The following is a 26,489-nucleotide window of genomic DNA, read 5'->3' on the forward strand; positions in this document are numbered from 1 at the left end:
AAATATACAGAAACAAAGACCAAATTATTGTATTAAATAAACATAAAAACTAAGCGTTAACATTTGAAAGTTATTTAAAAATTCTTTAAAACCAAAAATGCAGAAGTGCAAATATTTACAAAAATAAACGAAAAAAAAAAAAGAAACGCAACCCATTAAATATTCAATTAAATTTAAAACAAAAGAAAACCCAACAGAATTGATGATCATGTTAAGTAAAAAAACAAAACAAAAACAAAAAGTTGACTTTTCAAAATGCTTTGGATTTGCATTATTTACATATTATTATATTAAAATTGAAATAAAACATCAATTTATGAATATTGAATAACAACTAAATAAATTAAATTCAACAAAATGACAAGAAAAAGAAGTTAGAGCAACTGTGTGAGAGAGGAGGGGGTGGGCTGCAGAAAGGGAGACTAACCTTTATTTTACAGGATAATTTAAATTCCTCTACCATGCATCCAGAGGGTGAAATGTAAAACCAGCCAAGCAGGGACAATGGAATATTTAATTCTATGAAATGCATGTCAAACAGCCAGAATAAAGGGTTTTCGATACACATTCTTGATCAGCTTCAACAGCCAAATCGATATAACCATGACCGATTAATGTTCGACTGTTTCTGATATGTAGATAGATAGATGTACCTGGTATTCCATAGTCGGTGCAAAAACTAACGTCTATTTTAAATATATTGAAATTTTAAGTGGCTTTTTGTAAAAGTGATTGGAATCAGCAGTTAACTTTGGTAGCTAGTTCTTAATTCTAGTTCTCCTTTAACTTCATAGCTTCAATCTCAGTCACTTTCGAGTGGAGATCTTAGAAAATAAGATTAAATTAGCCCAAGAACTCATTTGGAAAATTGTTAAAAAAAACCGCGAAAAGAAACTGGAATTCATTCATTAAAAATATGCTGAATTGTTTCAAAGCTGGGATATACATGGGTAATTGGCAAAGTGGCCAAAGTCAGCTAGAGTTGATTTCCAAATTGTCCTAGTCTAAGCCAAGCAAATATTGGTAATGTTTAGTGCTTTGGCTCCAAAAGCATGTGTAAGATTAAGAAAAAGTTTTCCACAAGGGGTTTTGGTTCGGGGCTTTGATTGCGAGTAAGGAAAACTTAAAGTTCCTTCCCTCTGCTCGTTCACAACCAGTTGAAAGCTTTCCTCGTCAATCCTTCAAGCTTTCAAGCTAAGGATGTAGACCTGGAAACATAAAAGCTTGTTAAGTTTGTGAACTTTCAGAGAACGCAACAGGCAGGCAAGCTCAAAAAAGTTTAAAGGCCCAAACAAAGTTTTTGAATTTTGAGGGTTAGCAAAGGATGTGCAAAATTTGATGGAATAATTGTGACGTATACTTGATATGATTTTATACTCATCATCAAAAAGTTGTCAGGGCATAAATCATAATCTAGTTACTGCTACAGGCACCTGCTTCCTATATGTAAAGGACCATGGATCGTCCTTCTAAATGGGGAAAGGGCAGGGGGCAGGGGAATTGACAGAGACTAGGTAAATAAATTGCCAGTTAGTCGGCAACTGTTACAGGGAATCAGCACGTGCCACAAGGCGATGACACGACCCATTGACCAATGCGCAGGAGGCGCAAAATGGGTGAGTTGCCAGACAAAAGGGTGAAACGACCCCAAAAAGTGCAGTCAATTTTAATTGTTTGCTTGCTCTCTAACCAGACAAAACCGGTGGAATGTGACAGGGGGTGGAGTGACAGGAGACCGGAGACGGGAGAAGCCTATTAATAGGCTTATGGTTTTGATATGATATACTGGGAGAGCAGTCGAGGCCGGTCAACTTCGATTATCGTTGGTGGTTAGAAGCGCTCCCCTTCCAGGGCCCCCAACATTACCCTTTCTGGCAACGCGCAGCCAATTTACTTTGCATTTGGCATATGTATAGACAGCAACTGCAATTATAATCCCCCTCTAAGCTAAAATCATAATTTCATTTATAGATTTGCATTTGACTGCTAATTAAAAGTTAAATTAAACCAATTTTTGCAATCGAGAAGGGGGCAAAAAAAAAAAAAAACACACAAAATCGATTTTTGAATCGCTATACATATACATATCCGTATATATGTATGTATATATTAAAATACTGTATGCAAAATGGAAAATTGTAAACTTATTTAGCACGTTTCTAGCATTTCAGCCAGACTTTGCTTAGTGGCAATGTCATCAGGAAAACTAACCAGGCAAAAAGCAAGGTAGAAAACTTTCTATGTCAACAGAGCAAGTCGTCCCGAAGTTCTGCCAAGACTTGTAAGATGTGTAACACCTCACCACCTCACCATCTCACCTGGCGCCAACTAGTTGGAACTTCTTTGACGGGGGGGGATGGGATTATGGAAGAACTCAGAAGTAGCAATTGGTACGCTGGCGCCGTTACTGCTGCTTGGAGTATTTGCTTATTGTGTTTGTAAACATTGCTAACAACTTGAGTAATGCCGGCGACAATGCCGGCAAATGTTACTCTTGTAGCTAGATTTTTGCCTGCTTTTTCTCCATCACCAAGCACTTCTAGGAACTCAGCACCCATGCTAATAGAGAGGTGGAGCCTAGGCAAACAGCGCGAAAATATATACAATATTCCAGGCATTAGGGTGCTCCGAATTCACCAAAGTAAGCCAATTTCAAGTGCCCAACAAGGCCATCATATTTCCAATGATCTTTAGTCATTTCATTTGCAGCGTCAGCGTATTGAGTATTTTGTCAACATGTGGTATGTGTAATATTTTTCTGAAGATTTTCGTTGCATTGACATGAAATCTGAGAACTTACGAAATAAGGCTTTAAACCAGATGTGATCATCTGGTTTCAGTTTCCATTTCAAGTTCCAGAGCTATGAATGACATACTGATACAGGGAGAGAACGAGAGAGTTTCATTGGTTTCATTAATTGGGCTACTACTCTATGTGGATCACCCTTTTAATAATGTGATAGGGATACGAATTCAAGCCAAAATGGTGGTAGTAGGGTGGAGATGGGAGGGCTATATCGCTGGCAAGTTCTAAGTGCTCAAGTTTTTCAATTAAAAGTTGCTACCTTTTGTGTGTTAACATAAATACGCATATGTGTGAGTGTGTGTGTGTGTGTCATTGTTTGTGTGTGGGTGTGTGGGTAAAAGGGTTGTAAATGGCGGGTGCTGGGAAATGGAAGCGGAGTGGGCACATATGTATATTTATTTCTTGACTTTTTGCCTAATCATGATGCCGTCTGATATATCAATAAACCAACCTTTGAGGCGGTGCTTCGTTGACTGCATTATAAATCAACAGCTAAGCAACTAACCAACGAATCAGTGAGCCAACCCGCTAACCCACCAAGCCAACCCACTAACCAACCAACCAGCCAACCAACCAACAAACAAACAAACAAACAAAATAGAACAACAACAACAAATGGCAGGTGTTGAAGTCGCTTGTTGATAGAGAAATAGGGAAAGGGCTTTACAGGGGAGTGGCGGGGGGACGATAGGTAGGACGGATGTCGGCATTATAAATTCATACGAAAAATACCAAAACGTCAAACAAATTGCAAGTTTTCAGTTGCATTTCCGCCAAAACGTAACTGAAATAATACGTTGCAAAGAACACGTGTGTGTGTGTGTGTGCATGGGCGGAGATACGATAGGGAGGTGGTGGTTGGAGAGTTGGAGTAGAAGTTCCTGGGAGTCACGGCACACAAATTGAAGGTAGGCCAAGCCACGTCTTTTCCTTGGGGCAACGTCTTCGGTGAAGTCTGCGGCTCCATGTGCTTGGTTCGCCTGACAACTTGAAATGTTGACGGCTCACTGACATTGTCTGCGTGTGTGTGTGTGTGCGTGTTGCATATATGAATGATTTTGTGGCTGTGCCAAGCTGCGTTGCAGCAACAAGAAAAAATACACCTCGCCACTCCACATCCATTTCCTCTCCCTGCAGCTTCATCCTCAGCTCTCATTCAAAGTTATGCAAATTCTGTTTACCGCTGTCCCAGCCGCCGCCGCCGCCGTCACTGCCGCCGTTGCTGTTCCCTTTCCCGTTGCCGTTGCCGTTGCCGCTGCTGGCATTGCATTGGTTTCTGCGGTTTCGGCATGCATAATTGTTGGTTTTTAGTTACACGTTGAAGCAGGGAAAACTCATACGTTGCGCCACATCCATCATCCCTCAAGGAATAAAGGCCAGAAATTGTCAAACTTTTGCGAGCAGCTCACACACAAAATTGGTAAGCCAATTTTTTTTCCTCTTTCCTGTGGCCAGGAGTTTGCTCTAGTGTACGATAGGTTGGCGGGGATGGGAGCGGAAAACAAATCTTTGACTAGTTGAAAATGCGTTGAGATCAGACGAAAAATCAACCAGCAAAATTGACTTTAAACTTAAATGACAGTGTGCACGATATGCAGTAATAATGCATGTCATTGGACATCAAACGAACCAATTCGCAAGTTAGAAGAACGAGAGTTGAATATTTCAATACCCTATCAATGAAAACATTTGGTGGATTGACATTTCAGATTTTGTTTAAACCTACTACAGTCCCAACGCTCAATAAACGGATCGAAGAGGAACTCGTTCCACAGTGAACCAATTGATAGTTATATTTGGATCCACTCTCTTTTCAGCGTAGTCGGTAGCAGCTAAAGCAAAGTTCCACAGCAACCGGACGAGGCAGACATTCCATGTGACGACTAACTTTGGCTATTAAGTTTGAGTTTCCCCATCATGTAAGTACATACATTTAGTTCAATTAAGTCATCTACTTTTGTTTAGCAGATCCTTCATTCTGGTCTTCGTGTTCAGTGAGTGAAATTCCGGCTGAGCTTCAGAGTGAATGGTCTGAAGTTTGCCTATTTGGGTAAGCTCAATATTGTGGTGTGAATTCCTATATGAGAGAGGAGCAAGAGACACATAGGGAGATGGAGAGTGACTGGAAGAAAGACAGCCTAGAGAACAATAATCATTTCTCACAGATTTTTTTTTTTTTGCGGCCCCCTGGTTAAGTTGTTGTTCTTGCTGTGGCTGTTTTTTGTTTTTTTTGTTGTTGTTGTGTTTGTTTTGTATTGTTTTTTGTTCTATCATCAAAAAACAATTCTCTGCATAGCGTCCGCAGAAATAATGGACGTTAGGCCGCCGCCGTCTTGATAAGCTAAATGATAAATTGTTTTTATTCGTGACATATGTATGCATGTGTGTCTCTCTCTCTCTCGCTCTTTCTCTGTGTGTGTGGGCGTGCGTGTGAGTATGTGTGTGTGTGTAAACACAATACTTACTACAACAAACAGTGGCATAGTAAGTGGGGGAAGGAAGGCCACAAACAGAAACAATAGAACTCTTTTTACAAGTACCTTGTAGTTGAACTCCTGCGGCTAATCCCCTTAAAGCGCTACAAAAACTGAAAAAGGACATGGTGTAATAGCATTTTTGAAGTAGTATTAAGTATAGTGCAATGTGTTAGCTAGTTAGTGCATGCCACATGGATTATAAATACACACTTACATGTGTATACAATTTGTATGTAGATACACCTGTCCATGGGAGAAAACTTTACCAATTTAATTGTAATGGCTTTGTTTACTCAGTTCTTAATATTTTAAAAGGATTTAGGCTAATTGAATCATTTGCTTGATTTAGAGATTGGTTCTAAGTTAATTAAACGTAATGTTTTCTTTTTTGGTTTCATGACCAACTAACTATTCGAAGGCAAGTTAATTAAGCTAAATTTGCATTACGTTCGCGAGTCTCCTTCGAAATGAAATATTGTGTAAAAGGTGTAGCAGCATTTTAGGCTTGCCCTGGCAGCTGTAAACGATCGCTTACACAATGGAGTCCAGTTTATTTGCTAATATACCCTGCTGGCTCCACCCGTGCCCCAAAAGCGTTGAACTCATCCTGTTTGCTGATGCTGGCTGCGTAAGTTGTTGGGGCCAGCGCCAAAACTTGTTTTCTGTTCATTCTTCTCGTTCTGCTTTCAATAACAAACAGAAAACGAGAAAAAAAGAGAAGAAGGAAAATACAATATACATACAACACATATACATATAGAAAGAAAATAAGAAAACAAAACGTGTGGCGGGAGGGCGGGAGGTAAACAAGGAAAACGAACGAAACGGCAAAACGGGGGAGTGAGAAAACAAGGTCGACAGGCAAAACTTGTAAATGCGCCTGGGCACAAAAGTGGAATCTAATAAGCTCACGGCTAAATGTGTTATGATGAATGACATTGTCAGACGCAGGGCAGAAGGAATTTAAAAAGTTTTACCGTGCCCACAAAACACCTTCCCACGACGCCACCCCCATCCCATCACCTACCACACAACACCCGCCATCCACCTCAGCAGCTGCAGGCAGGAGCAGCAGCAGCAGCAAGGATTGTAATTGAAAAGTGAAACCCAAAAAGCAAGTAGCCAATATGAAGTAAAATGGCTCATCTCAACTTACCTTTTCCTCCTCTTCCCCCAACCCACCAACGACCACGACTTGTAATGTTATCTTAACATCAATTGCTTACCGCAAGTGGTGATAAGGGCAAAGGCAAACTGTGGCTGAAGCGAGAGAGAAAGAGGGCGAGTCGAGTGTTGGAAAATGTATATCCTAGGGGTCTGCTGCTCACTTCAAGTTGAACTTTCGCAGTTGTGTGTTTCGTTTTCACAGCTAATCAACTAATACAAAAAAAATTTAGGTATTCATTCATTAAATTAAAATTTCATCTCTGCTCATCTGCTTTGATTGCTCTGTGCCTATGTGGTTCGTCTTGGTCTGGCTTGGCTTGGTTTCCTGCTGTTCTGTTCTGTTCTGTTCTGCTCTGCTCTGGCCCCATGGACCACCACCACCTAATCCCTCCAGTTTCACCATTAGACCCTCCCATTCCGCTCTCTTGCTCCTCATTCTCTCATACTACAGTCCCAATCCCAAATCAAATCGCAACTGTTTTGGCTTCTTGGTTTGATTTGGTTTTCTGTTGTTTGTATATTTTGTTTTGTTTGCCCTGACAGACAGGCCTGACAGTTGGCTCCACCAGACTTTACCACGGTCTTTGCCTTACCCTCCCCCTCTGCTGCCGCCTTCGCCACCACCACCTCCACCACCACCACCATCACCACCACCATCACCATCTTCTCATCCTCCTTCAGGCTTCGTCTTCGCTGTTTGCCTATACAAATCCGCATCCGCATCCGCATTGGCAACGGCATCGGCATTGGCATCCGGCCGCAAATGAAACTATGTATCTGTATATGCCATTTGCCATTGAAATTCATAAAGCATCAATGTAGGAGGGAGAGAGTTGGGTTTTGATAGCTGAAATCATTTGCTTTAATTCAAGTGAAAAATTATTTAAATTGGTTATCAAATACACAAAAACAGAGCATGCCTACATATATATGCATGTACATACAAACAATAATATAAATCTATATATTCACGTATACAAATTGGGCCCACCGAAAGAACGCCTCCCATTTGTATTGTAAATGGAAATGGAAATTGATTTAAAGTTAAATGAAAACGTACGGTAAAACAGTAAGAGCAGCAAAAATAATATATTTTCTATGTATCGATCAAAGCAAAAATATTTCCACATTGTAGGAAGCCTCATTCATCCAGCCAACCATCCATTCACGTGATGCTGCAACTCGAACCCAAAGTGTTTTTATCATCGAAATAATCAACAAAAATTGTTTTGAGCCAAAAAAAAAAAAAAACAAATATTTATACATAAATGTATATTACATCTATTTAATAAGGTAGTAACAATTTACTAACGCCATCAGCAGCTGTAAATGGGTTAATCTTGGAACCAATTTGAGTATTCAATTGATGCTAATGCATCTGCTTAAAGCTCCTCTGGATAATCCCTGAAAGTCATTTATATACATATGAACGTACTGGAATAAAAGTGCGCGAACAGGAGAACAGAAATTCATAGTGGGCGGTTGTTTTAAATTTTTTCAAAGTGGTCATTTGAATTTTCGAATTCGTCGCGCAGTTGAACAAAATGTATGCAACTAAATTCGTAAACCATTAAATCTTTAATATTTCAGCTTCTCGCAGGACTTTCGGAATGTCCTTTTTGTAGATTATTTTCCGTGATGATATGATTCGTTTGATTTTTCATGAAACACGTATACGTATTTTATATACTCCATTTTTTAGCCCCAATAAGTAGGCAACACATTATAAGAATACATATTTTTCATCCTTCATAAATTTGTAGTTCTATTTTCGGTGCAAAGGACCTCTTGATAATTCTGTTCTTTAGGGATGGTAAAGTCCTTGTCTATGCGGGCCGATTGATATTACAATAACCTGCAATGTCTTTTGGAACGATAAGAAAATAGACCTTTTCAAAAATGGCATGTCCTGCATTCATAAATGATGCCAAGCTGTAAAGACCGTCAAGGACATCTTACAAAACCATGTCCTTTCGCTCTGTGGCAAGATTTGCGGACATTAGGGCTAAGAAATGCAAAAGGACAATTTAGTCTAGAAAATAAATTCTTTTTGTCCTGCGAGGTGTTTTTCGGAGTTATAAACCAAACTTTTCTGTACATTTAAATGTAATTCAGAAAGGCAAAGATTCCGATTAATTCCTGCATTGAAAGTCTCTTTGAAAACATATGCTTTTGATAAATTTGGTTTTTTTTTTTTGTTGCTTTATTTGTTAATTTATTATTATTATATTCATTATTTAGGTGTTTATTATATTATACTCCATTTTCATATTTTTAAGCTTAGGACTAGAGGGATTCTTCTGTCATTTTGACTAAATTTACTTAGTAATTTCTTTTTTTTCGACAAAAAAAAATTCAACTTACAATTACATTATATATTATTTCTTTTTCTTCTGTGTTCGCTCGGTTGTTTTCTTACTTTTGTTTTACCATTTAGTTTTGGAAATGCATTTGTTTTATATTTTGTTTCTTTTTAAATGCATAAAGAAATTTTTCAGTGACTAACTATAATTAGAAGTATCAATAATTTATAGTTATGATATATAAAAAACAACAAAAAAACAAAAAAAAAAAAACATTTACTATTTTTTCATTTTCATTTCTTGATCATTTTTTGTTAAATATCTTTAATTTTTGTATGAATTGCGCGCTAACGTTTTGTTTTCTTTTTATGTTTTATTCCTTTGTTAATGAAGAAGTAGAAAATCTGTTGGCATAAATTATGTATATATATTTATATATATATATATGTAGAATAGGCTGACATTAAGTTAGAGTTTAAAACCTGCCGCTATTATCTGTGTATATCAACTTACTTATAAAATTTATACATTTAGAAGTCTTTTTGAAATGACCCAAAGATAATAAACATAAGTTAGAAAAAAGAAGACCTTAAACAAAGTATTAAAATGTAATCAAAGAAAGAAAATCTTATACAAACTGTAAATCTCCAGTTTTTCCGTTTTCTATACTGGATGGGGTATCATCATCGTATCGAGAAATCGAGACATTCTTACATTAATATACATTATATAGAGAAATGTTTTTTGTGTGTGACATTGTGTCCTGTGTGGTGAATGTGTCGCGATTAGATACGTTTGGTTTCCATCAATTTCTTTACTTTCTTCTGTTTTTCTTATTATCGATACGAGCTATATATAGGATGCTAATTTGGCCAGTAAGTCATATATATGTGTGTATATATATGTTTGGATGTTTGCCTGTGTTTGTGTGACTGTGAGTGTGTGTCATTTTGATGGAAATTACAAAAAATCTGATATTATTCTTAAACTTACAAGTTGTATTGTAGTGTCCTTCTTATTTGTTGCTTCTTTTCATTTTTATGTCAAATTACAAACTACAAAATACCTTTTACTTCTGCTCACCTCTTTCTACTTCCCTCTCTGCATTTTTTTTTGCTCTTTCTATTTGCGTTGTACAAAAGTTGTTGTTGCTCTTGTGGTTTGTTGCTTGTTGATGTTGGTTGTGACCATAAACGATATGCCTAAATTAATATGTCTAGTTAAGTAGTACGAGTATTACACACACACATACACATATACGGTATATATATCTATAGTATATGCAGTTGGATTCCTCTTCAACGTTCCCACTGTGTTATTCGCCATCTCCCCTCTTCTTGTTCATCGTCCTTTGCTTCTTCTTTATGTCTGAGTATTCATGTAGGTTCTCTGCTTCTCACTTTTTTTGTTTTTTTTTTTTTTTGGTTTTCGTTCTTTTGGAATTCGCTGATTATATGCATGGCCATGATTTACGTTTACATTTTATGGGTGTGTGTGTGTGTGTGTGGATGTGCGGGTGTGGTATGGTGTGTAAATGATTTTGGTATGGTTCGCTCCTGCTCCTTCCTCGGCTTACTTCAGTAAATTGTCTAAATGCTCTGCATATTCGTCTGCCGTATTAAACTCCAGACTTTGGCTGAAATGGTAGAAATTGATATTGCGGTATTGTTTTTGTTTCTTTCCTCCATTGTTGTGTAATGAGTAAAGTTTCGGCCATAAAATCTTAATGCCAAATCAATAATACACGTGTTATACATATATACATACATACATGTAAGTACAGTTGTTTGAGTGTGTGTGTGTGTGTAGCGCTTACCTTTGGCCAATGTTCCGCTTTTTCCTTCGCCTCTCCTGTGACATGACCTCCACACATAATACAATCAATTTGCCATCGCAACTCTGACGCTTCTGATCGATCAGCTTGTGACCCTCCAGATTGCTGGCATAACCGTATTTATCATGGGCACTCGAATGCCAGGCATCGCAATATGTGTCCATAGATCGTTCGCCATTTGGTAAAGTGCCATGCCACACCATTTTAATGGGCCTTAAATGGGCAAAATGAATGGCATTTTTGCTATTGTTTAGCGGGGGATGGGCGGGCGGACTTACCACAACGGATCTGTCATCACATTCTTGCCACTGAAGCTGTAAATGCGTGGCGCTTGCGAGAAGAATCCACCTTGACCATTGAAGATGCCATTCCAGGAATTGAAGAGCACATCGCCGCGCGTATTCACCACTGGCAAATCTCGGTCAGCTGGACGGACTACAGAGTCCACGTTTTGCACTCTAAATGGCAGAGATGAAAATTAGAATTAGAAAATCTTTGGGAGACTTAAATCTTTACACTTTTCCCTTTTCTCAATTGAAATGACGTTGTGATTTCTATTCTCATTCCCCGCCCTCTGCATTCGAAGAAACTCGTGTGTTGGCATTTTTCTTTACTTTCAGCATTAGATAAATTACCTATATTTATTTAGTTCCCACTCCCCCCTTTTTGTGGCCCCCCTTTCCACAGGCCATTTCTGTTGTCATTCTTGTTGTGTGTAAATAAATTGCTTGAAATTGTTTCTCAAAAAGCTTTTGTTTTCATATACGCTTCAAATATCAAGATTATGCCTTAGCTAATGAGTTTCTTCCACGGCAGCAGCGGCATCAGGGGTACACTTGGTCTGGCATTTGGCAGAGAGCAAGGAAGCCCAAAATTTATTTCAGCTGAAAAACTCTGCTTAATTCTAAAGACCAAACTAAACACAAGACAAACAAAACAGAGGAAAAAAGAACAAAAAGGAACAACAGGCAACAAAAAACAGAAGAGAACCAACCACGAGATGAAGAAAAGGAACAAAAAGAAAAAAACCAAGAGTAATACGCGTAAAAAATCTAAAGACAGATAAGACACACTCATCGTTGTCTTTGGAGTGGGGCAGGTGGTTGGGTGGAGAGTTCCAAGTTGATACTCACCTGGCTGAGAGGAATGCCTTGAAGGTGCCCAGCAGCCCGGCACGACGACCTTGACGATAGCAGGCAAAATCGGCGCCTCTGATGCCCTGTAAATCGCCCACATAGGGCTCATTCAATGCGGCCATGCGGAGCTATAGGAAAAACACACACACACACACGCACACACAGAATGAAAATGAAAATTAATGTTGGAATTTATGTCGCACATTTTCAAGATCTAATTAATATAGCATTTAATAGCCAAATATTCTTATATATAGATATATATGTATGTATCTATCTGTCTATGGGCGGGAGGGGGAGCAAAAATATTTCAATAAATAGGAAAATTAAATGGGAAAGTAGGAGGGAGGGAAGAATTTCCTAAATTGAATTGAATGTGTACACTTAAATGGGGCAACTTGAGAGGCAATGTATGGTGTTGTGGGTGAAGAGGAGGGGGATGATGGGGAGGAGGGGTACAACAAAACTCACCATTCGCGGATACCACTAGAAATTGACAATCGCCGGGCATGAGAAGCATTTTGAGAAAAGAATTTTGTTTACAAAATTTAGTTGAAAACAATTTATGTTTTTTTTTTTTTTTTTTTTTTTTTGCGTTGATTTAATAAAGAAATTCTCAACATGAACGTATTCATTTTAACAGTTGAGATTAGAAAGACACAGAGAAACAAAAATATTTAGAAATCTAAAACAGGGTGCCCCTATCTATCGTCTGTTAGCTATCGTAGTAACATAATCGTTCATCTTTTGGACTAAAAACTCGCTTTAGGATCAAATTTTTTGACTAGAAAGGAAGTTTGTCAGAAGGAGAAATCTTCCAAATGTAAATGGCATGAAAACTAGCTATGCATTGGAAAGGATACTTAGGTTAGCTCTTTGAAAAGCTGTTTCTTCCTTTGGGAAAAAACGTTTCTTTTAACGATCATTTTACAATTTATTGGTATAATGATGTGACAGTTTGTTGCAATGCAATGTAATTGTGTGAGAAAGCACTCAATAAGGTTCTTAATATCTCTGGGTATTGGCCCACTTGAATCTTCAATTGTTGAATGGTGAGAAATGATCTGCTTTTTATAGATACTAAAAGGTTTTTCCTTTATTTTCGGGGTGGCTTTAACCCTTGAACATAAACTTTGTTTTGTAAGCGAACAACTTTAGTTTGTTGTATACGATAATTTGATAGCTCGTACTTTGATGAGATGGCACACCCTGTATATGTATGTATATTGACAGATCATGAAGAAAGAATCAGACACAAATAACAAATAACATAGACACGATGGAAAGAAAGTAAAAAAAAAAAAACAAACACAAAGACAAGAAGAAGCTCTACATTAAATATGTATGCAAAAGTCCACAAGGGGAAGGTAGAGGAAGAACTGTATCCACCAATTGTTCCCTTATATTTGGTAGTTGATTATTTTTTGGGCCATTTTATGGAAAATTGTTAGGCAATTTTCCGTTTAATTAGAAACATTTTCATTTGCATAGGCAACAACAAACCAGAAGAGAGCAAAGCAAAATCAAAATTAAATTATTTATTGAACGAGTGCAAAAATGATTTTATGTTGTTTTTTTTTTGTTTTGTATAAAATATTAAATTACCGTTTCGTATTCGGGGGCGGTTGTAAACTGCATTTTAATAACAATTAATTATATATAAGTAAGTTTAGTATGTAAGTATAGGAAATGAATTTTCATTAATTGCAATTTTCTTTCAATTATGTTAAATTTGTAGGCTGCTATTATTATGTATATGTAGGAACAATTGTGTTAAAGTTTATTGTTGTAATTTTGTGAGTGAGGGCCAGGGCATAGGCAAACAGGTCCAAATGTCATTTTACCCAACTAACAGAAGAAGTTTCTTTTCATCAGTTGATCATTTTGACTAATCTAGATGTTCATTCTAGTTTCTATTCAGTCTTTGAATGAAACAAAACGCTAGTCTAGGGGAATTTACTTTAATACTATAAACTAAATTTGAAAACTTTGACGTTAATAGTCTTTTATTGGATCGATGAAGCCAAAAACTAATCCAATCTAAGCAACTTCCTTCTTCTTATACATATGTATCTAGAAGAAATTTGCAAAATCTGTTGTAAATTAAAAGTTTTGAAACGATTTCGATCTCTGCCTAGCTATGCCCCGGCTTGTTGGTATGTAAGGTGTTTGTCAGGTGTAAGTCGATGTGCCAGCGGTTAGATAACTTGCTAATGACAAGAAGATGTACCAAGTTTGTTCTTTCTTTTTGAGGTTTTCGGCATTCGACATTTGCCATTAAGCAAGTTGTTGTGGTTTTTTGTTACAATACATTTAGAATAATTGATTAAGAAATGGAACTTACCGTTGGTGTGTTGAGCAATGGCGGTGGACTGTTTAATAGGTTCTTCGATTGCAAATCGAATCGAATGGCAGGTGCCACTGTGGTGGGTGGGGCAGGTGTCGCAATTGGCACTAAAGTGCCCAACTGTAATGATTAGAATAGGAGAGCAAAAAAGAGTTGATAATTAAAACGGGGTGAATTTGTAATTAATAAAACAAGAGAGGCAGCAGCAAGAAAAACCCCTTTCAAGTAGTTAATATTTCAGTAAGGACACGCATTATGATGACGAAAGAGTTGATGATGGAATGGAATGGAAATCAGCGTTGAAACTTTATGCTCAAATATTTGCATTACGTGTACAGAGCGAGAGAGAGAAAGGGATAGCTAGTGGATGTATCTCCCTCTGCATACAGAGCACGAATACATACATACACAGCTGCTATCCTCTGAATTAGGGTCAATTTTATGTCATAATGCGAAGCTGCCGCCGTCTGACAAAAGTTTTAATTACTATTTGGAACTTTAAGTAGTCGAGTCGTGTACTGAAATCTAATTAGGCTGGCGCCGCCGCCGTCGCCATCGTCGTTGTCGCTATAGTCGGTGTAGTCGCCTTTTTAAGCTACAAGTAGCTTCAGTAGACTGTCGCTTGGTTGCTTGCTAGGTTTCGCAGCTCTCAGACGAATGCAAAACAGTTAACAATAAGGCCAAAAACGATGATAAAAGAGGGTGGACTAAGAGGAGCTGTCTTTCAGTTTCTGGGCTGGGTCTCTGTCTCTGTCTATGTGTGTGTTAGTGTGAGTGTGTGTGTGTGTTGTCAAAAGTATTTAAATGCTTTGCCATTAAAGACGCACAAAAATGTAAGTGAAAAAGCCAAAAAACAAAAAGGGGTAGACACAAGGGAGGGTGAATGAGTGGGTGGAAGACCGACTTGAGCAAAAGATTTCATTTCATTTTCATTTTGAAGCTCATGCATATGGCAGCGCAATGGGAAAACGCCCACTATGCTCCTGTTCCTGCTTCTGCTCCTGCTCCTGCCAGCTGCTGTATACTGTCTGTGTATGCATGTGTATGTGTGTGTGCAACTACAATGAACGGAAGCGGAAATCGAATCTTGAGCAGATTTATTTTTTCGCTATTCTCTCTCCTTATTCGTTTTTGGTTTTCTTTAGTACATGACCCCAAAATGTAGGCAATGAATTTTTTTCTATCGTTTAGCGTTTGAAAATTTTGTATGTATATGCATATACTTATATAAGTATATGTATATATATATGTACCTATATATATTTCTGGTCAGTAACTAATATTAAAATGACAAAGTCATTGTAGATTTTTTTCTGACTTGTTAATTGGAGTCAGTTTTGCAATTTGCAATGCCGAAAATTGACCAGATTCATGATCATTTATTATTAGCCCCACCTCCTCTTATCGTTTATCATTATGACAATGGTTCTTTTAAATACTCTTATACTCATTTTGCACATTTTGTTGTTATAAAGTTTTATGGAGGAAATAAAATTTGTTACCTTTGGGGCATTTTCTTTCTTTTCTTTTCGTTCAAAAGTTTTTGCTTCCCTTTACATGCAGGAAGTTTTTAGTGGCCACTTTAATATTTAACAAGCAATTGAAAAATCGTTCAATTTTGCGTGTAATTTCTAACCCACACGCACATACACACGCACACACACACATGTACAATGCTTGGCAAATTGCCAGAGAGACGATGTGAAGGGGCAACCTTATATGACCAAGAACCGAACCAGGTTAAGGCGACAGTTAAGATTAATTGGCAAGTGATGTTAGCTGAATGAAAAAAGAATTGCTTCGTCTTCTTTCAATGGAATGTCCTTGCAATAAAATATTCGATTTCCGTTTAATATTATTTTTAATCTGACAAAGTTTATGGCACACAAAGGAGGCCGAAGCAAAGTCAATCTCCTGGGCTCAACAGGAGCAGGAGCAGCGGTAGCAAAAGATACCAAGACTGCGACTGGGACTGGGACTGGGACCAGGAGTTTGTCCTGGAACAGGCACAGCATATGCATGTTTTATATTTTGTCAATAAATGTTTGTATAGCTGAGCAACTGCCACATGGCAAGCGGCAAGTTGAGGCCATCTGTCTCTCTGTCTGTGTGTCTGTCTGACTGACTCTTCAGTCTTTCAGTTTGTCTCTGCGCCTGTCTTTTGCCTTCTTTTTGTAAGCATTTTAACTGGCACACACAAGTGAAAAGCCAAGCCAAGCCAAGCCAAGCTCAAGTCAATATAATTGAATAAGGAGTGAGGAAGTGAAAGCGAGAGAGGGACAAGCGGAGACGGAGTACTCATGTATAGGCAATCAGTCAGTACGTCTGCAACATTTAATGTGCAAATAAAAAAACACAAAAAAAAACCAAGTCCCACACACACACCCATCCACCATTCACTCACCCACACACTTGCATGACTACATATATAGACGAGGGTAGGTACAAGAAGTTTTCAGAGAAAGAAAGCTCTTTAAATCGTTGATTGGAATATAACTCATACGCACTGTTGTCGGACTTTGAAGTAACGTCTTGTTTTTCACATCAGAATAAAGTCTTGCTACTGCTTTGAACTCAAGGACCTACCCTCGTATACGTATGTATATAATAAAAAGGCAATACCAAACAAACCTTATTTTATGGCTAACAAAAAAAGAAGCGAAACCAAACAAGCAGTGGAGGGAAAAGACAAACATTCCAGCTGAAAAAGAACTTGGCCTATCTACGTTTGTTTTTTTTCTTTTGCTCTCTCTATGTATATATATATATATGTATATATGCATTTTATTTTACATTTTATTCTGTCTTGTTTTTGCTGCTTTTCAATAAAATAATAACCCGTCTTCAGAGTCATATTTTGTGAAACAAACTCTTTTGTTTGTTTAGGTTTCCCCAAGAATACATATTAACCCCATCGAGCCCATCAGAAACCCACGAGCCCACGAGCCCACGAGCCCACGGGCCCCGTCTCCCAATATCAACTCACCGCTATATATTGCCAGCCCTTATTGACGCGCACCAGCAGAGCCTCCTCCTCGGTGATGTAAGCCAATGTGCCAGGCGGATTCAGTGCCGACTTCTGCCCGAAATAAACGCAAAACCCAAAAAAGAAGAGAAATGGGAAAAAAAATTGCGTTTAAAAATAAATTTTGACCAGGAAGGAAAATAGAAATAAAAAAAAACCAACAAGCAACTGAACAACAGAGTAGAAAACAAGAATATTTCTTGAAGCTAGTCTGGTCTAGCAAATGGACTCACCTTTGTCATTTCATCAATGTTCTGGAAAGTAACTGCACCTGGCACAATTCTCATGTTCGACGATGAGGCCGAGGAATAGGGCAAAGCTTCGCCATCATCGCCGTTGCCTCCGCCTCCGCCACCGCCGCCACCACCCAATGCCGCCTGCTCCTCATGCTTGTGAGAGTGTCCCGATTGACGTGGAGTTTCTGCAACAATTGTGTTTCATTTTGGTTGTCGTTCTTGTGTTTTAGAATATTATTTAGGGAGATATCAACTACTAAAATAAATTCTATTCACTACATTATTTTACATTAGAATCCTAAACAAAACACGTAAACAATAAAATGTTAGGATCTGGTCAGAGTTTATCAGGATGATAACGCTTCAATTACATCATACAAAGCTGGAATTCTCGAATCGCTATTTCATTTCTTTATACAACTTGGATAAGACAACAATATGTATTATATAGTCAGCGATTCTCCAAATTTTCAGTTCATATGTAAAAATATGAAGAAAAACTAAATAGTTTAATAATTGACTTTGAATTTCTTAACTTGAAAAAAGTCAGTCATTTCTTTTGGCTGCTTGTCTTTAAATTGAATTTAAAATCTTGCCTTTGAAAATGTACATCAGCACACATATGTACATATATAGATAGGTAGGTATTCCACATAGGTGTAATTAAATGGGGGAAAAAAACCTCTTGAGCAAATTGAGCGAAAGGATATTTGCCCTGAAGCAAATAAAAAGAAAGTAAGTAAATACTTTCATACTTCTTTTGTGCGTAAGTACAAAATGATTCAGTGTATTTTCAACTACATGACTAAGAAGTTGTATTTACACACACACACACACAAACACACACACACATACAGATACACACACTCACGCTTGGAAATCAAGTCAATTAAGGGCAAAAATGAGTTAGCGATGATAAACAGAAATATGGCAAAAGAAAGTTGTAACCAAGTAAATATATATGTATGTAACTATTAAAGCGATGAAAGTTAATTACTAACATACAAAAACAAAAGGTTGGCGAATCATGCAAAAACATTTTCATTCAAATAGAAGTTGGATATGTATACAAAGTACGATGAATTGTTTAAGAGATCGTTTTTTAGGGATTTTTAGTTTTTTGGTTTACCGGCTGTGCCATCTGGTCTGTCGCGCAGATCTTGCAGCTCTCGCAAAGCTTTCAGTTCGTCTAAAGATGAGCGAGCACCTTGATTGTTGTGATTGTTGTGATAAATAAGTGTCGAACGAGACGAAAGGGTATTTAAAGGTTTCTAGTTAGGCATATGTATGTATATGGCATTTGGTAAATGGTAAATGGTATATGGTACACGTTAGAATGATGAGAACACAACTCAACTACACAAAAGTTAATATCGGGAACTAAAGAGAACATTGTACATGTATTTACAATCATTTTGCGATGTCAATCGCTCTCAATGGGCTCACCTGGTCGACTGTAATAGCTCGAATCGCCATAGAATGTGCGGGTATCCATGCCAGGCTCACCCTTTGGGCCAGAGATCGATAGCCCTGGCAAGCCAGGTGGTCCTGGTGGACCAGGCGGTCCTGCGGGTCCAGGCATGGGTATATATTGAACGCCACTGCCATCGCCAGAGCTTGAGGATGGCAATCCTGGTGGTCCTGGCAAGCCGTCGCGACCATCTTGTCCTCGATCACCCTTGTCCCCCTTGGCCTATGGGTAGGGATGTTTAACAAAATGTTTTGAGGCACGATCTTCACAAACTCAAACACTTACGCCTTCACGACCGCCAGCATCGCCTTTAGGTCCTTTGGGTCCCATCTCACCCTTGGGTCCAGTCATGCCAGGACGTCCCTGTTAACAAAAACGCCCACAACAAATTATTGCAATTGATAATGACTTAAACCTAGTCCATAAAGTATTAAGTGCAAAGTTTTACGTCTACATGTGAAAGGTAATTTTTATGCTGAAAGTTTTGGAATGGAATTCGAATTACTTCAAGTTGTTTCACTGATTTCACTGATTTCGCTCACATTTTGGCTTCCTTTTCCCTCAGTTAAACCTAATTGAGTGCCTTAAATTTATTGTCTTTCGTTTCTGGATCCTTCAAGTAAAGTAGAAAACTTCAAATGGAAAATTTCGAACATCATTGGCAACAATTGCCGCAGCACATCAGAGAACATTACTAACTAGATTTTTAAAAGACTGAGAGAGCAACTGCATTGGGCAATGGGTTGAGTTTTGTAAGCAAGTTGAACTATGGCCAAAAATGGCTAAAAACTTTTTATAGTTTTCGTTTTCGTTTCATACGAAGAGGAGTGCAACAATTTTGCGCTCTAATTTTTTTTGTTTTTGAGTCAAAAGTTCCGTTTGTGGATGGCTTCGCATTGCATTTGCATTGCCAGAGCAATTCCAGCATGTAAATATGTTGCTTGATTTTGATTTTGATTTGGATTTCGCAGCGAAGGCAACGAACGGAACGGCAGCGGCACGGGAAGAAGTGAATCTAGCCAAGTTGGCACAGGACTGTTGGTTGGGTCCCTGGATTTGACTTTTGCCTTTCAGTTTGCGCGCTCCCCTACTTCAAATTCTCTCATTCTCTGTCTCTCTCCAAAAACAAAAAAGGAAAACAAAAAGTTTGCCTTTGTTGATGTTATTTGTGTTGCTGTTGTTTTGGTTGTTGTTATGGCGGAATAATGGCTGAAACTGCAATTGCAATTGCAATTGAAATTGTGTGAGCTGACGCTGAGCTCTTCGCCGCGTGGCATCGCGCCTTGCACTGAATAACCGTGATGAAAATGCACTTAAAATACTTTTGCTCTTGCTTTTTCCTCTTTTCTGTCTCTCTGTGTGTCTGTGTCTGTATCTGTATCTGTGCGCCTGTAAGTGTGTGCGTGTGCGAACTTTCACTCCGAAATGGTTTGAAAGTTTCTTAGTCTCATGAATATGCATGGCAAGTTGGCTGATTTTACTCACCGAATGTCCAATGTCACCCATGGCTCCGGGTTTGCCGGGCGGTCCAATTGGTCCTGCTGGACCAGAGCCACCACGTCGCCCTCTCATGCCCTTTTCGCCCTTATCGCCTTTGGTTCCATTTACCGCACCAGCCACAGATGAAGACAAACCATCGAAGCCGCCTGGTGTTCCCGCTTGACCGGGTAGACCCGGTAACCCCGGTGTGCCTGGTTCACCGGGTTCACCCTTTGCGCCGCTGCTACCATGCGTACCTTTATGACCCTGAGAATACACAAACACATATACATACATACATATATAAAAAAGGTAAAAGAAATGATTTAAGACATTGAATACAGGACTCGAGAGAGGTCCAGAGGTTCATTTATGGGAGGGGGAGGTTCCTAAGTTCCTAATTTGCTCGTAAAACTCAATTTCAAACGTTTTGTCCTCGCCACAGAGAAAGCGGGAGAGCGAGAGAGTAGGAGTAGGAAGGGAAGGGAGAGAGAGAGAGAGAGAAAGAAAAAGAAATTCAATTCAAACTCATTTTGAAATCAAATCAATTTTGGATATCCCACACGCACCAACACACACGCATTATACATACACACAGACACACACACCGACATGCTTGCTTGCTCGCAGTGCCCCCTAAATGTATGCTATAGCTGGGTGACAACAATGAAAACACAAAATCATTTGAAAGCGCGGCCCAACGTAGGCCACACACACACACTCACACACACACAGACACACCACAGTGGTGCAAATTTCCACAACAATTTGCTTAGAGCTTTGAAATGAACATCATTGAAATTTTTGTTGGTTTCTAATTGAAAAATATTTCGTGAAATATTTCGCACAATTCGTTTCGATTATTTTCAATTATAATTCTGCTTGGATTAAATAATAAGCTGCATTATATATCTGAATATATGGTCTTCCTTTGCTTGGACATTGCATCAATAACATTTGATCCTAAGAAGTACAAGTTAGACTTTCCCTTTGTTTAAACTTTAATCATTGCATTTTGTCAAACGTGAATAACTCTTTTATAATTCTCTCTCTCTCGCTGCCCACTGTAGACAGTCGAAAACTGGTCGCCCTATCTTACATACCATGTAGGCCCCTCCACACACACACACTCGTTCAACTCTCTTTCTCCCCTTCCTTAGGAGTCTTTCAATTCATCCCCAGCGTCGTCGTCTTCCACATCATCAGCGCCTTAAATGGTTTGCCATAAATTTTGCCAGCGTGCCTACATTGAGTTGAGTTGAGTTGCTGTTGCTGTTGCTGGATGCTTACATGTTGCTGCTGCCCTCCAGGCCTTTGCCTTCAAATTTTGCTTCAACTTAATGCCAACTAATGAATAATTAATAAGCCTCACACACACACACACACACACGCATATGAGTTTCTGTTTCTACATAAACCTCTCTGCCCTGTTCATTGCTTCTCTCTCTTTCTCTCTCTCCTTCTGTGCCATCTCTATCTGTCTATCTTCTAAGTTTAATGAAATGTAGCTAATTGTGCGTAGTTTCGCAGACATTCAAAATGCTAATTTCCCAAATATTAGTTCTTCCTCTAAAGACCCAAACAGAATGAAAAAAATCAACAGAAAACAAAATTTGTTTGTAAAATTTTCAGCTGCCAACAAATTAGGCGTAAATTTATCATAAAAACCAAAAAAAAGAAAAAAAAAATCGATTTATTCATCAAGGGCAGACCGTAGAATAATATATAGAGAGGGGGAAGGGGGACGATGGGTAGATCGGTGTAAGAGGAGGTAAATGTGTGAACTTTAGCATAATTTCTTTTTATTTCACGCACGATTAAGTCGACGAGGGTGTGCTTCTCTGTGTGTATGTGTGTGTGTGGTTATATATGTGTATGTGTGTTTGCTGAAGGTGAAACTACTTAAAATTTTAGGCCTTACGCAGAATTAAAATGTTATACAAGAAATCTCTTGGTCTGCGTTTTTGCTGTTGTTGTTCCTGTTTACTTTCCTTTTTTATTTCGTATTTATACACTTCAAGAGGAGGGAGTATAATATGTATGTAGATTATAATCGTTTTGTCAGGAAAGAGAGTTTTAAAACATTTATGTATATTAATTGGAGACTTGTCAAGTATTTTCCACACAATCTAATATATTCTAGTTATAAGCCCTAACGCTTTGGAGAGATTTTGCATTGAAATCGGATGGCGCATTCAAAAACTAAAACTGTCAATAGGAATATAAAAGGTTTTCAGTTGTTTTCTTGTATTTTTTGTAGATTTTTGGCAGTTTTTTTTGTACTTTGATTAACTTTTGAATTTGAAATTGGAAGCGCCAAAGCTTCATCGTGTTATTCATATGTTTTGTCGCTAGTTCAAATTGATTGTCCTAAGTGAGTTTCTACTTATTTAAATTTGATGCAAAAGACTAAAAAGAAATTCAGCCTATTCTATTCAAACTTTTTTGAATTAACTGAAACACCTTGAATATCTGAAAGAAGTAACTGTCTCTCACAACTCCCAAATTAGCCCTAGCGAATTGTGTAGACTCGGGATAGAAAAACGAGGTGACTTTTTCAAGACTTCTGAAAACTTTAATCGATATTTAATCATCCGAATTGGGAGTGTATTAACATTTCAGTGTGACGAAAGAGTTTTAATCTTTTCTGTTTTGGGGAAATGCTTGGTTTTTTTCCTCTTTTTCTGTGTGTGTGTGTGTGTGTGTGTGTGTGTGTGTGCTGTTTGTCTACCCACAAGGCGTATAAATAATATATCAAAGGTCGTATAAATCTTTTTGTGCTCAAATTAGGTTGACACAGCAGCAACCAAAGCAGCGGGAAACGGCAATCGGAGTCGAAGGTGGCGGAACCGCACTCGCAGAGTAATCTACGACACCGGAAGTTGGCCTGACAATCTGTGAAAATGCCCAAAACCAGGACCAGGACCAGGACCAAGACCACGTGTGGACACGCCTTACAGCAACAACAACAGCAACTAACTAACGAAATTTCCCACATTCTATTTAGTTGGCAGATTTAAGTTTCGTTTCGTTTCTTCTCTTCTTTTTTTTTGAGGTTTTGGACATAAAAGAAATATATGTATATACATATATATATATATATACACCGCCATGCTAACGAGGGGAGAACCCACAGCAACAACAATATCAAGGGCAGCATAACTATGCCAGAAGGTGAAGGGGCGGAGGTTTGAGGTTGGAGGTTAGAGTTTTTGAAGAAGAGGGAAGCTTGGGTATTTTCTCCACCATCTCTAACTAAGCTGCTAAATGGCAAGGAAGTAAGCGTCTCCCTAAGCAGGATGAGCTGCTCAAATAGCCCAAAACTTATTAAGGAAAATAATACTAAAAGAAGAGGAAAAACCATGACAAAAAAGGAGAGCACAACTGAAAAATACCAAAAAAAATATGTGAGAAAAAAACAGAATAAATAGTTGACAAAGTCGAAAGTGTGAAAGAGAGCTAGCAACTGACTGAGCTGCTCCTTGCTGGAACCCTTCGCGGCAAATGTTTGGCAAATGAACTGAAGATCATATCAATAGAAGAGAACTTGAAAATCAAATGAGCTATAAATGCTAACAAATTGTTCGTCCTCCGTCCTTTCACGCCCCCCACTCTTCCAACATCAATATGATTCGATTCCTTCCGCTCGACTTTGGCCTGCTCTGGCCTGGTGAAAGTGAAAGAGAGAGTAAAGTCGTGGCCAACATTCTCAACGTCTTCGTTGTCGTCGTCGTCTCTCATGTGCCTGATAGAAATTTATGATGGCAAATTATAGATTTCCTGCCTCTGCTATTCCATATAAATGATTTGTTTTCGGCCATAAATACGAAACAGAATGAAGGAAAAAAACACACACATTGGATCGACTGCCAACTGAAGAATTATGATTAGGCTTCCGTTTATGACCATAAATTAGCATGCTAAAGTAATCAAAGATATTGCATGCTTCAAAAATATTGTTATATAATAAACTGCAAAATACGAATTCCGACTACAGAATGTGGCTCACACACACATACAGAAATAGTTCACTTCAGAAAATGGTAATCATTTATCATAACTAAGTCACTTTATTTAGAATTATTTAACTCGTTAATCGAAATTTTCCTTAACATTTGATGGTAATACTTGTAGAAATGTTGTTTCTCAGTTTAAAGCAAACTTTAGTTCGGAAAAACAAATTCTGTACTGAAAGCCCTTCAACCTATGATCTCTCTTAGATTGAATACTCTTGGATAACCTTTGCGTAAAACTTGCTCTTTCTCTCTCTCCCTTTCTCTTTTGTATGGTATGGATAACCTTCACCTTTTGTAGGTAGACTCAGGACGTTGGAAAAAAAAGAAGGCAAACCCAAAAGCTTTATTATTTGTGAATGTTAATTAAGTAAATGTTATTGGATATATGATAAATTACTAAACATTTTACTTGAACTATATCCTTTAGCCCAAATTGTGTGTAATTAAAAGCAAAGATGGACAAATAGGTTCGGACAATGGACAATGGTTAGGAAACCGCACAAACACACACACACACATGCACACGGGAGAAAAATGGGCAAGAGAACAAAACGTTTTGGGCCCTCTCAAAATCAATTGAGTAGTCAATAGGGCAGAAATTATTATTCCACCTACACACACACACACACACACATGGAGTACATATATATAGATATAGATGTACCAATTTATGGGACATGAACTTTACTAGTGACTTACCTGTTCGCCTCGTTCGCCCTTTTGACCGGCATCACCTTTCTCGCCGGGCACACCTTTGGGTCCAGGTTGGGTTGAGCCACGAAATGAGCCCATCGAGTTGACCATTAAGGATTCCTGTTGATGGGGTGGTGGGTAGATATTTTGGGAGGGATTGGATAGGTGGGAGGGGCAGAGCATAGTAATTTGTTAAATATTTGCTTGTTGTACAATTTATTTTCGATACATGTTTTTTTGGGAGGGGGTGGAGGTGGGGGGGGATTCGTTTCGGTTTTTTCTTTCATTTTTTAAGCAGCAGTTTGCCCCCAAAACAACAAGAACAAGAACAAGTCAAAAAAAAAAAAAAACCGGGGCGAAAAAAATACCGTATTTTTGATGAGGGGACATGTGTGTAGGAGGTGTACAAGAGTATCTGCTACGGAAATTTGATTAATGATCTGTTCCCACACTCTCTATGGGAAGAGGGGATGGGGATGGGGAGAATATAGGAGGGGAATGGGTGACGGGGGTTAGACTGGGGCGGGGCTAATGATGATGCCACCGAGTGGCTGTTCTAGTCCATTAAATTTTTCGTTTCGGCCAAAAAGTAAATGATTTTTTTTTATTTTTTGTTCTAGGGTTCTTTTTAGGTTGGTTTCTTTTTTGTTAATCTTTAAAAATGTTAAATTGTTAAATAAACATTATTTATACCTTGAAAGTCCTGGTAGGATTCCAATTTATCTGTTATATTAGTATTTGGTTTTTGTATGAGTTTTGGTTTTTTGTTTTTTGTTTTCGTTGTGTATAGAAAATGTTGTGGTTTGAGTTTTGAGGAGTTTGTTTTGTTTTTTTTTTTTTTTTTTTTTGGCAATATATATTTAATATAAGTGAGTATATGATAAAGCATAGATTAATGGGCATTATTATCAGATGGTATCACAAATAACAACGTTTTTTTCATTGATCTTATAAAACTCAATAACCAGAAAATTGCAACTTTTACTCTTACAATGTACAAATATAACTTGATTTCGTTTCGATTCCTCCATTTTGGTTGTCAACAATCAAAAGTCGTTTTAATAAACATAAAAGCATTTCCGACCTAACACACATTCTCGCACTTACACACACAGTCACACGCACATTTATGAAGCTGCCCTTTGCCCTACCACACAGAGAGTAAAAATGTTTTAATATTTCTTCATTTTTTTTTAAGCAGAGGGGCAAATTGTGAAACGTATTTTCTGGGTAATCGACAATCGTCATACCGTAAAGAAGTGAAAACAAATGATTACTCCGTTACTAGTATGAAAAGTTGCACGAAAAATAAGCTCAAAGTGAGCTGTGCAGAAAAGTATGCTATGTTTTTTGTCTATTGAGTATTCGATTCCTACGATCTATTTTAGATACTTATGTATATAAATGGAGAGTTTTCCAAATGAATTTCGAGATTGAAATAATTCGTTTAGTTTTCAGCAACTTATTTATATCTATTTGCTTTTTCCCTTTCTCCACTG

General features: G+C 38.1%; 1 protein-coding gene across 1 annotated transcript in view; it reads right to left on the reverse strand.

Annotated features, from left to right (window-relative positions):
• Window positions 1-8,617: 8,617 nt before the first annotated feature.
• Mp (Multiplexin) overlaps window positions 8,618-26,489 on the reverse strand; it is a 71,148-nt gene continuing 53,276 nt past the window's right edge. Inside the window, 13 exon segments of the mRNA XM_068292405.1 lie at window positions 8,618-10,389; window positions 10,570-10,800; window positions 10,866-11,045; window positions 11,721-11,851; window positions 12,195-12,209; window positions 14,068-14,190; window positions 17,057-17,149; window positions 17,329-17,516; window positions 18,461-18,538; window positions 18,778-19,024; window positions 19,088-19,165; window positions 20,288-20,548; window positions 24,997-25,110. Coding sequence (XP_068148506.1) covers window positions 10,326-10,389; window positions 10,570-10,800; window positions 10,866-11,045; window positions 11,721-11,851; window positions 12,195-12,209; window positions 14,068-14,190; window positions 17,057-17,149; window positions 17,329-17,516; window positions 18,461-18,538; window positions 18,778-19,024; window positions 19,088-19,165; window positions 20,288-20,548; window positions 24,997-25,110 — 1,803 coding nt within the window. The 3' untranslated portion in view covers window positions 8,618-10,325.

Source organism: Drosophila tropicalis, unplaced genomic scaffold (assembly GCF_018151085.1).
Source record: "Drosophila tropicalis isolate 14030-0801.00 unplaced genomic scaffold, ASM1815108v1 contig_694, whole genome shotgun sequence".
Taxonomy (NCBI): domain Eukaryota; kingdom Metazoa; phylum Arthropoda; class Insecta; order Diptera; family Drosophilidae; genus Drosophila; species Drosophila tropicalis.